At 34.1% G+C, this 12,932-nt stretch overlaps 1 protein-coding gene across 1 annotated transcript in view; it reads right to left on the reverse strand.

Moving 5' to 3' along the window:
* Positions 1 to 12,932, reverse strand: part of LOC124362091 (mitochondrial amidoxime reducing component 2-like) — a 29,508-nt gene that overhangs the window by 7,374 nt on the left and 9,202 nt on the right. The window contains exons 3-6 of the mRNA XM_046816263.1: positions 10,540 to 10,713; positions 6,493 to 6,691; positions 5,420 to 5,622; positions 3,120 to 3,194 (exon numbers count right to left, since the gene is read on the reverse strand). Coding sequence (XP_046672219.1) covers positions 3,120 to 3,194; positions 5,420 to 5,622; positions 6,493 to 6,691; positions 10,540 to 10,713 — 651 coding nt within the window. The remainder of the gene's footprint in view (positions 1 to 3,119; positions 3,195 to 5,419; positions 5,623 to 6,492; positions 6,692 to 10,539; positions 10,714 to 12,932) is intronic.

Raw genomic sequence — 12,932 nt, forward strand, 5'->3', positions numbered from 1 at the left:
AATTTTTCTTCCAGTGTTGATTTGTACAAAGTTAAGGTGTTCTATTTGAATATACTGTATTTTTGAATTAAATTTTGAATCTAAATTGAACAAAATAATTAATCCACCACTATAACGACCAACATTAGCTACTCTAGTTGCATAATCAAAGTGAATTCTATAATTTTTAAAATGGTTTGAGATAAAATCTTTGTCGTGTTCTGTTATGAAAGTTTCCAAAAATATAATTATATCGTAATTTCTAATCATTTCTTTAAATCCAACATCACTCACCTTATTCTTTAGACCACATACATTAAAAACTAAAATTTTACATTCTTCTGTTGCTCCATCGAATTCATCTGCACTAACGTTGACCTGCTGCCTCGTCCGGGGTATGGAATTGGCGTGTCCTCCTCACTGCCCGCAGCCTGAGTTGTTCGCACTGATGTCACCTTCCGATGTCGGCTGATGTTGTCGCCCCTGGCTCTCTGTTCTCCCCTTTACTCCCGGTGCGCGAGTTCTAGCTCGAAGTTGCTCCTCTTGCAGTTTTCTCAAGAAGTCGGAGAAGTCATGACCCAGCAGTTCGTTGAGTCTCTGGCTCCCGTCATCACGTCCCGCCATCAATCGTCCCTCTTCCCAGGTGAACCGCACACTCTCGATGGTTAGGTGGTCAAAGGCGAGAGGCATTCTGCGCCGCCCACTGACTCTCTCGACCTCCGCCCGCACAGCAACCAACTTGGCCCGTTTTTCTCGAATTTCTCGAGGAAAATCTCGGTGGACGACGAATCCTGTGCCCTTTAGTGTTCTCACCTGCGACATTATGTACTCGAGATCCCCGTCGTCCGGTATATGAGCAATAATAGTGCTGCGGTCTCGGCCTAGCTGATGGGCTCTGTTCACCCACAACCCGTCACCACTCCTCAACGTGTTCACACAAAACTTCCTGACAACCTGTTTACAATCAGACTTCTGATCAAATTTTAGCCCTTTAAAAATTAAATTATTTCGCCTGGACCTTCCCTCTAAGTCTACCAGCTTGTTCGACATAACCTTACTCTTGGATTTTAACATTACCAATTCTTTGTGAAGGGCTTTGTTCTCCTCTTCCAGAGCATTGACCTTATTCGATAAAGCTAAAAGATCATCCTTAGTAGCTAATTTTGACAACTTAGTGTCCAATAGTTGAGATAGCCCTTCCATCAACTGCTCTTGACTCAGATCACCTACACGACCGGTAGCCATGTCCGCACCTTGTAGGCCTACTGCTTCCTCCACTGCTCCGGGTGACGAGTGTGAACGCTGTCGCTTGAGTTGACGGCCAGGGGTTTGAGAAAAGAACTCGTTGATTTTCTTCCCAGTCATAGAGCACAACACGCACAGTCACTGCGACACACAAGACACGAGCCTGCCATGACCAAACGACCAAAGCCTGCCGACCACGTTGTCTGACCGCACGCACAACTAACTGATAAAAGCGAGTTTTGGCTGTTGTTCGGCACTAATTGCTGCTGCGGTAAACAACAGATAACATTAATAGCTGATTCTGAAAAGATAATTATACAAGGATTCTTATTAAATTGATTATTGAATGAATTCAACGGACCGATGTAAAACCTTGTCTCGACTATTATCGCCAGTGCTGCCAACCCAAATTTACATAATATAAGTATACTATAAGCTGTAAGACTAGTATGCGACATACTATTTATAACATGTAGTAGGTAACATTGTATTAATAGTTATCAGGTGAACAAGCCACCTTCTTTCCCATTAATTAAAAAAATATTAAACTATAAGCAGCATGCAAAACAACAGGGTCCACCATATATTATGATTATGTTGACAAAAAATGTAATGAAGTATGCATTCACTTCAACATCACAAACAGATAGTACAACAGAAACTTTGCCAGTACGTCAAAATATGTGCTGCCTGTTTTTATTGTACCAAAAAACATCTTATGTATTAAAATATTCAAGAGTTTAGGTGTGATTCTACTGAGAGTAAAATCAGAAAAAAGGAAAAATATGTTACTGATATCAACCATTTTTAGGACATTATAATCTACTTAATCCAACACATTTTGTATTTCTTATAAATAGCAGAGAAAAATTTAACACTGTGCTATGAGTATATTTAGCTTATCCCCCAATCGTGACAAAAAACAAAATTAGAAATCTCACTTGAAATTGGATATATTCTCAATTCATTAATTCTCAATTAAGACTCAACATGAATAACTTGTACAGTAAGTCAAAACAATACATTATTTTACATTATTCAACCACGTCAACTCAGATCGTTGTAAACCGCATCCGATCTGTTCTGAGCTACTCCTCCACCAAAATTCCATGCTGCTACATGAGGTTATGAGATGTAATGTTTGAATAAACACAATTATAGTGTGAGACACATCAATGCAGCCTGTGTTGTGGTGCGGTGTTGCCAGCTGTAATGAAAAAATATCTAGTGATGGAATAATCAATTTAATTCACCAATTGAGTGATCTCTACTTCTCATCTATCCTCCTAAATTCTTTACCTTCACAATTTAAATTAACATGTGTTTACACTATGACAAAGAATGTGATGAAATAATACTAATAAATAAAAACATGGAAAGTAATTTAACACTACAGAACACGGTGTAAACAACTAGAACGAAGCAAAAACATGCAAAATAATTAAATGCCACAGAACATTATGGGTGTAAATAACTGGAACAAAGCAAAAACATGCAAAATAATTAAATGCCACAGAACATTATGGGTGTAAATAACCGGAACAAAGCATAAACATGCAAAATAATTTAACACCACAGAACATAACAAATGTAAACAACCGGAATGAAGCCAGACATCGAGTAATTGTTGAGAATCAGCTGATATGACAATGTGGTGATGCTGTATGGTGAGGGAGGAAGTTGGGTGTGGTAATTGGCTATACATACCAAGGCTTGCAATGATATGTCCCGTACTATATGAGTGTATGGAAGATCAAAAATAGTGAGGACAGTACGAGCAAGACATTCATGACAAAATTGCAATGTTTAATTTTTCTATCACCAGTTTTTTTCTACTGAAGAAGAGTACACGTGAGAATAGATGTTTACCATAATTGTATGAAACAAAAACTTACTTCCTCAAAGTCATGAGAGGTTCGAATTTAGGATCCTTTTCAGCAGTATCAGGGTTGATTGTTGTCACAATGCATCTGTAATATATTATCTTAATGTTATCTAATTTGTTATCTTAAAACGAATATACAGACATCTTCATGATTATTATAACATGATTATATAATACTTTATACACGTGTAAACTGAACCTGTACAATCGTTTATTTATTTAACATTTTACATTAAATATAACTATTGAGTTGACAGAGTCTGAAAATTAATCTATAAGGATTATAAACAGGTATAAATTTATTTTAATTGCGTAATTATTAGAAAAATTCAATTAAATGGAATAGTTAACTTAATTTTAACTGCCATAGATTATATCTCTCATATATAAATTGGTTGATATTGATTGACAGAAAGCTTTGTATTTTACTAACGTCATGTATACATAAAGTCAAAAGCACTACTGGAAAAATCCCAAAGTAGTATTTTAAATTTGTAACATTTTAATTCCAGAGTAAATTCCAGTATCATCTTTGTATTTGAAACTTTTGATTATGTTATTCGCAAAGTGATAAAAATGATATGAACAGGAACACTAAAACAGATTTTCAAACTCCATTATTTCTGTCATGTCTCCTCATTTTCACTGTGTACGTCATTCATGCTCTTTGCCTGCCTCTTTCGTTTCTTTCCAGCCTGATTGTACTTAAGACTATATCTTATATTTTATTATTTGTGATGTTTGAGAGTGCTTAATTAATACATCTATTTAAAGTTTGTTTTTGACGATGGAAGGATTTGAAGGAAACTGAATTTTTCTGGACATTTGCCATTGTTTAGTGATACAAAATATCAGTAAAACTACATGAATAACCTAACCTAACACAAAACTACAATCTAGGTTAAACTAAACAAATCATACCAGAGTGCTGTGACACAGTCAGGAATCATGACAACTATGTTGCATGTCAACTCCATGCACACTAACTCTAAAATATGCACTTAAAAAAGCAAAACACACCCATAATTATTAAAACTGAACTACAGAATACAGGTCAAAATAGGTCTGGACTCACCGACCAACCACTCGAAACGTACTGTTACTGATTATTTTTGTATCACTGAATGATGGCAAATGCTTGGAAAAATGAAGCTTCCTTCACATGTACAGGGTGTATCAAAAAGAATCATCCAATTTAATAAATTCATAACTATTCTGTTTGTTGAGTTAAATGCGCCAACTACATACAATTGAAAAGAGTATCTTTTAAAGCTTTACATGGTTCCCACTAGGTAGCAGCAGCGCGCTTGAGTGAACGCCTACTTCATTTCTAGTGAAAATGGCATCTGCACCACAAAAAGCGTTTTGTGTTCTACCTTTTTTCGCAGTGTGAGTCTGTAATAACTGTTCAGTGTGACTTTCTTAATAAGTATGGTGTTGATCCTCCTACATCACAGAGCATTAGATGATAGTATGCACAATTTAAAGAATCAGGTTGTCTGTGTAAAGGCAAGTCACCGGCCTGTCCCAGAGTGTCCGATGAAGACGTGGAGCGCGTCCTTTGCTGAGAACACTGTTACAGGAATAACATATCTCGATATGCTTGAGAATTATCTTTTTCCCCAATTGGAGACTGATTTGAACGACTTCATTTATCAACAGGACGGGGCACCGCCACATTGGCATCTGGCAATATTTAAATCAAAGAATTCGTGACCGGTGGATTGGCCGCACTGGACAAAATGACGCATCCTTACATTTCTGGCCTCCGAGGTTACCGGACCTTACTGTATGTGATTTTTTCTTGTGGGGTTTCATCAAAGACTCTGTATATGTACCGCTAACAACAACAATGGATGAGCTGAGGAATCGCATTACAACAGCAGTGGAATCAGTAACTCAGGACATGCTCGCTGCAGTGTGGGATGAATTTGAATACTGCATAGACATATGCTGTGTATCTAAAAGTGGACATATTGAACACCTTTGAAAAGGTATGAAAAAAACTTTATGAGTTTTCCTTTCAGCCAAAAAAATTAGTAATTGTATATATTTACTACTGTTCGAAATATAGACATGCCAAATCGGATGATTCTTTTTGATACACCCTGTATTTAATCTGTCAAACAACTATTATTTCTTAAAGTATAGTTTTTACTAAAAAAAACCAAAGCAATTTATACAATTCTCACCTGTTAATAGTTAATTTACTTTACTCTGTAATAATGTAAGTAAAGTGTAAAGATAATGTATAACACTACACAAAGAAACACTCAACTATATAGAAATGAATTATGGAATGAACTTTACCTGGTGCAATACTTAAAGCCCCTAAATACATTGTCGCCAATCTTGATCCAATCCCAACAATCTTCGCTGAATGCCGGAGAACCTTTCACTAGTATATTGGGCCTGAAGTTGATGTGTGAAACTGGTTTGGCCAGACGATTGTTCAGATCCTTCAGTGACTCTTCGCCCATCAGCATATAACTGGCAATGTCAGAGTATGCTCCCTGAGAGAAATCCGAAAGGTTGTAACGGTTCAATTCTACAGGAATGAATAATAACTACTAACTGACATGTCTGTCAGTATAATAACTATTTCACATATTTGTATTCTTTTATTTTCAACCACTCCATTACATGATGGTCTTCTGCTCTGCTCTACACTGTGATTTCTGAGTGTATCAGTGAATTCTCTAGGCTATTTTAGGATGTGTTGCACAGTTACTTTTCTCCACTCACTTTGGTTAATTAACGATGAATTAGTGTTACCTGAGATGCTGGCAAAGCCAATGTATGTTTAATGCAGTCAGGCTTAATTAGACCTGCGTACTACTGTACCACCTTGGAACATATGGTTGTTGGTGAATGATTATATCAGAGTTGCCGGCAAAGTGGTGGTGCACTTTCTATCCTAACATGTCTGGTAACATAGGGTTGACAGTTAAACTAGTGTTATTTCCAACCTTCTTAAGACAGGGTCCGAGTCACCGACAGAGCTGGTATATTCCTAAATCCATCCCTTTAATTTCTCAACACCAACGTGATAGAGATAAGACACGAGTTTTGTCTAAGCCAGCGTATTTCAATTTTAATTTTGAGACTCGCACTGAAGATATAATTTTTAGTTCAGAAACACTTTTCAGGTAAATTAATACATTTTGAGAAACGGAATTTAAATAAAAGGTAAAGTTTGTTTTTGCTTCTATTAGAAGTTCAATGAAAACAAAGTCTAACTAACAAATTTATAAGAATGTAAATTCAATGTCGCAAGTATAGTGCTCGAACAAGAACACATGTATAATATTTGTAAGTTAGATCTTGGATTGTAATAATAATTATTATTCTATTTTCAACTAACAAAAACAATTCAATGTTACCAGATAATCCCCATGAAGTTTTTTGTAGTACTTGGAGTATTCTTCCACTAGACCATCCTTCACAATCCTCTGATTGACCAGAGACTTGATAAAGCAGCCCAGCCTGAGTCCAGTCTGCTGGTTGAGAAGCCTTTGTGAGAACCAAGTCGCCGCTTCGTCGCCACAGTCCAGTGTCTCAACTGTCTGCTTGAAATCAAAGCTACAAAAAAAATTTAAACTGGTAAAACATGATCTGAAATGTGTTTGCCATCTCATAAAGAAACAAGAAACCAAATAAAGTGGTAACTCATTAGATTAATATTCTTCAAAACGCCCAAACCTACAATATTTTCAGATTGTTAATGCATATAATCAATTTCAAACTATGAATATTACTTGATTCCCTAAAATGATAAAAGTTAATGGTTTACATATTCAATTCTTTCTGTTCAAAGGGCAAAATCACCTCAATCCAGCAAATTTGAAATAACTGAGTAATACACAAGATAAGAATACTACTTTTTTAAAAATAGCATACATCAATAATCGAGTGGGCATGAAAGTATGTAAATTTTTGCTGCATAACCTTGCATTATTTCTTGACCTCTGAAACTGATGTAAGACCAGACTACATTGCTGTCAGCTACAACCAAGCAAACAGCCACAGCAACAACTATAGGAATTTAGGCATTGATCACCTGTTTATTTGAAGTTGTACTACCTGCAGGTTGCAAAAACTTTCACTTAGCTTCATTTAGCTCAAATCTCATATAGATCACACATAATATATTTTTCACTGCCATATTGGAATGGGAGGAGATGATTTCAGTACTAGAGATACTATAAACAGTTTGCTTAGAACATATTTTCAAGTATCTTACACATACACTAGATCTGGTGAGAACTTACTCTCCACTTGATGATCTAACTTGAGTACCAAAAAAATTGGAGTGCTCTCAACTTATGTGTCTGATACATGCATAAAATACTGCAGCACTCACAACTTTTGTATATGACTCGTGCACCAGACTGAAGCACTGAAAACTTATCTGACTTGAGTATCAAAAAATTGGAATGTTCTCCACTTGTGTGTCTGATACAAGCATAAAAGACTGCAGCACTCACAACTTTTGTATATGACTCGTGCACCAGACTGAAGCACTGAAAACTTATCTGACTTGAGTATCAAAAAATTGGAATGTTCTCCACTTGTGTGTCTGATACAAGCATAAAATACTGCAGCACTTACAACTTTTGTACATGACTTGTGCACCAGACTGAAGCACTGAAAACTTATCTGACTTGAGTATCAAAAAATTGGAATGTTCTCCACTTGTGTGTCTGATACAAGCATAAAATACTGCAGCACTTACAACTTTTGTATATGACTTGTGCACCAGACTGAAGCACTGAAAACTTATCTGACTTGAGTATCAAAAAATTGGAATGTTCTCCACTTGTGTGTCTGATACAAGCATAAAAGACTGCAGCACTTACAACTTTTGTACATGACTCGTGCACCAGACTGAAGCACTGAAAACTTATCTGACTTGAGTATCAAAAAATTGGAATGTTCTCCACTTGTGTGTCTGATACAAGCATAAAAGACTGCAGCACTCACAACTTTTGTATATGACTCGTGCACCAGACTGAAGCACTGAAAACTTATCTGACTTGAGTATCAAAAAATTGGAATGTTCTCCACTTGTGTGTCTGATACAAGCATAAAAGACTGCAGCACTCACAACTTTTGTATATGACTCGTGCACCAGACTGAAGCACTGAAAACTTATCTGACTTGAGTATCAAAAAATTGGAATGTTCTCCACTTGTGTGTCTGATACAAGCATAAAAGACTGCAGCACTCACAACTTTTGTATATGACTTGTGCACCAGACTGAAGCACTGAAAACTTATCTGACTTGAGTATCAAAAAATTGGAATGTTCTCCACTTGTGTGTCTGATACATGCATAAAATACTGCAGCACTTACATTTTTTGTGCATGACTCGTCCACCAGATTGGGGGGATCTTAGCACTTGTGTATTAAAAGACTCCAATCTGAGAGCACCATGAGACAAGAAGATATGTCATGGAATAGGTATATGATGTAATAAAAGTATGATACTGTTTATCTTGAACAAAAGTACTTATTTCAGTGTATATATTTTACATCACTGTACATGTCAAGGCGACAGTAAATTCCTTTATTTTTTATGCTACATATGTATGAAAAGAAATAAAATATGTGGGGTTAAAAGTAATTTATTTTGTATTTATGTATTTCATGTATTTAACTGTCATTGAAGAATTATAATAATTTGTAATGCACTAACAGTAACAAACAAATCTTGTAGCTTAGATAAGAACTAGCTTATGAGAGGCAAAAACTTGATAAGATAATGACTTTATTACATCATACTACAACCTAACAAGTAGTAAATGCACACAAGGTTGATATTGTATAGTGTAATCATTTTTCAGGATGATAACAGTACAGTGACTGTTAACTGAAATAGGATTTGGCAATAAGGTAATAGGATTATTACTAAATAAAAACTTATTATTTATAATCTATTACATTAAAAACCACTTCCGTGTTCATATTTTTCATTGAAATAGTTTAGAAGTAAGTATTATGAGAGTCCACATTTATTATTTTAGTGTACAGTAAATATATCTATCTCTGAAACATATAAGTAAATACAGTAAAACCCTGGTCTGGTTAACTGACAAAGGGGGCACAGTAATATTGGATAACCAAAGTTTTTGGTTCACCAAACTACATCTAAAAATAACCAACTGGAATGGGTGCATAGGGGAAATGAATTATGCACAAACAATTTCTGTAAGTTTTAATTTGGGAATGGTGGCAAGAGTGGAGGAGACGACTAATAGCAGTGACGTAAGTCAGCAGGCACTGGCGGGATGCAACAAAATGGTGGTTGGTGAGGGAGGGCGAGGTGAATCATATCAAGGACACATTATTTTCCCAGCAGATGTGTCACACACATATTCTTCTGCCAGAGGCAGAGGATTGAGACAGTGTTCTGCTGTTGAATATACTTGCTATTATATGTGTATATTGCTTGATTATTTATACACATATTATCATTCATAAAACTGTTTTGGTTGATCTGAATTTGGTTAACCAGAGTTTTACTGTAATGGGTCTTTTTAAAATATCCAAACAAATTGGGTACACAAGAGAGAAATAAAATGTGATTTTTTCAGTACATTGTGTCACATTTTTGTTTTGGTTTAAAAAAATTATGGCACACACATAAAGAAGGTTAATTCAGAGCCTGTAATAGGCAAAATGTTGTTATTAAGTAAATGGATAAAAATAACAGTATCTTTAAATAATTCAATATTTATGAAAAAGAAATGAACATTCTATTGAAAATATATAATATATTTAAGTATTTTTTTCAAAATGGAAACTGTGTGTGTATATGATTGCACCTCAATTAAGTGCTGAGTAGATTCTGTGGTGGAACTTTTGCGAATTCAAGATAATTGTAATTCAAGACCACAGTTTGATCTAAGTGTTCTCTCTTTTAATGAGTTCAATTCGAGGCACATCATATTGTTAAAAGTCTCACTTAGTATATATCACCTGTTGTATCTGGAATGAAGGTGAAAATAATGTTATGCAATATTAATGCAGCATTTCAGTTCAAAATCCGCTACAATAAAAATTACTGCAGTACCAAATCATGTTGTCCTGACAGTTCTAATAAAACCATTTACTTTGTCCAGTGGTTTTGAATCACTACAACTCGGGACCTTAGCTTCCAGATATAAAAGTACACCTTTCTACCACTTCATCAACATGAGGAAATAATTATTTTATTTGTGACTAGAAACAAAAATAAAGATCAATAAATAAATTATAAAATGAAATCATTATCGTAGCATGTAACAAGGATTTATCTCGCTACTATGTAACTTTCAATGCTTACTAGACCTAGCCTCTATAAATTAACGATTACTTGGCATAGTTTCTGTGAATTATGCTACAATCACACAGAAATCGTAAACAAAGTTTGAGCAAGTTTTACTTACCCAATTTTATTTAATGTAGACTTGTCGATAGGTAACTTCACAATAAGGTCCTCGGAGTCTGGGAATGAAAATCGTACTCTTGCCTCATCTACAGCTTCAGTATCCACTAACAATAGCTTGATGTTTTTCTTGACATTTATAAACTGATTATCTTCAGTAAAGACAACAAAACCTCTGCAAAATTGTAAATTGTATTGAAAGACTGCTTCAACATTTACTAGAACATTACTGTCACTTAAGTAAATTTATATTACAATAACAAGACATTAAGCACATAAAGCATTACAACATAAAAAAACATTAAAAATTGAATTATATTATGTATTAGATTTAATACCATACAATATGAGATAGTTGTGAAGGTTAAAGACAAACAACTGATGTCAATTAAAATTAGATAGGTTATGATCCGAACTTATAGAAACCGTCATCGAATTATTAATAACAGTATTCCAAGGAACAAAAATTGTTTTATGTATTATATGCATGTAAAATTTAGTAACAGAGTTATTGGTGATGTTTTTTTTTAATGATCAATAATGGAAGATACTCAAAAAAGAGCAAACATCAACAAGAAGTTATATAGGCTAAACTGAATTGCTTTACTAAAGATGATTTCTAGCTAGGGTTTATGGTAATATGCAAAAATATATAATGGAGCATCTGCTATGATTGGAGATACAAAATTATCAAAAAATCATACATACAAATATAATATTATGAGGGAATGATTGGTTAGATCCAGAAGCATGTTGAAACAAAGAATTGGGATTACATATATCAGACTATCTTGTTAGATAACATGAAATTAAAAATAAGACAGTGAATGACTATCTATAAAAAACCTACAAAACCCTAAATTTGTTGTGAAACTTAATAGTGTCATTCAGGAAGTAAGCTTCTTCTGTAAATGAAAATACTCATAAATTTATAGCTTTCTAAGTAAGAAATTTCTAAGGGCATCTATTTATCTATTTTCATACATAACTAATCTTTAAATTTAATCTGTAATCATAGATAGCTGAAAGATGTTCAATGCTAGTGAATGAGACTCTGTTAAATCTGCACTTGACCACCCATTAACAATAACTTGATGGGAAAGTAAATTGGAAACGTAAACCAAATGCAAACAAATTGCTTAACATTTGGAAATAAATGATCATTAGAACAAAAATGATTTGTAATAATGACAATTCGATTTTCCATACTTTTCCACCGATTTTTGTGAACAAGGTTTTGAAACACTGGATGCCCAGCTACTATACTGTTCATCATGAATGCTAATGCATATTAATAAAAAACACTGGAACATTTTCTTACTGCAACATTTTTTATAATTTTTTTCTCCATATTATGTAAACACATTCATGATAACTCTTCATGAATTGCAGTTTTTGCTCAAGGAAATCTAACAACAACAAATCTCATAGTTGGTTGGAGATTCAATTGTTGCAGCCTTTTAGAACTCTAGTTCAGATCATATAGAGTGACAGAACACGTTATCACTCCCAGAATACTGACCATAGTTACACAGCGCCACCAGGATAATGTTTCTGTCTCCATCTATATAGCATCAAGATGGCAAAACAACTTCCTAAACAACTCACACATATTTATATACAGAGTGATCAGTAAAAGTTTTCCAATCAATACTTTGGAATTTTGTTCTACACATAAAAAGTAGAAAAAAAGTTCATATGAAGGTAGATCTGTATGTGTTTTTTATAAAAAAACTATATCTTTTGAACAAGTTAAGATAAAGTTATGAAACTTGAGAATTATATTAAACTTTGGTAGACCTTTTTGAAAATAAAATATTAACAATATCCTTTAACCCATTTTAAAATGGCGGACGTTAATCGTTTTTGAGTTATTTTGATGGAATAATTTCAACGTCTACATGAGCTTTTTTATTCATTTTTATATGTAGAATAAAATCCTAAAGTATTGGAACACTTTTAATGAACACCCCATAGAATGGATGAAAAGGGACCATTTTAAACGTTCATGTAAAGCACTAAATAGTGGAGCAGTGACTCATAAAATAAGTTATAAATTCTTACTTCTGTTCTAAGTATTTGTGAAGTAAACAGGAATTTTTGAAAGGAATAAATGTGGCAGAAAGAGCCAGTACAGAAACACAAATAAAAGAGTGCTTCAAATTTATAAAACATCTAAAGATAGATGTTGTTCAAAGTGCAATGAACCTACAATGTGCAAATAAATATGCTAACTGAGAAGCTACATACAAGTTTTGAATATAATAATTTCATTAGGCATCTAACAAATACAAGTTTATTGAAATTTATTGTTTTTGATACAAATTATTTGAGCATATTTAAATTTTTTTATAAATTATCAAGATTAATTCATACTGAAGAGTCTCATTATCA

The sequence above is a fragment of the Homalodisca vitripennis genome, chromosome 5 (genome assembly GCF_021130785.1).
Source record: "Homalodisca vitripennis isolate AUS2020 chromosome 5, UT_GWSS_2.1, whole genome shotgun sequence".
Lineage (NCBI taxonomy): Eukaryota > Metazoa > Arthropoda > Insecta > Hemiptera > Cicadellidae > Homalodisca > Homalodisca vitripennis.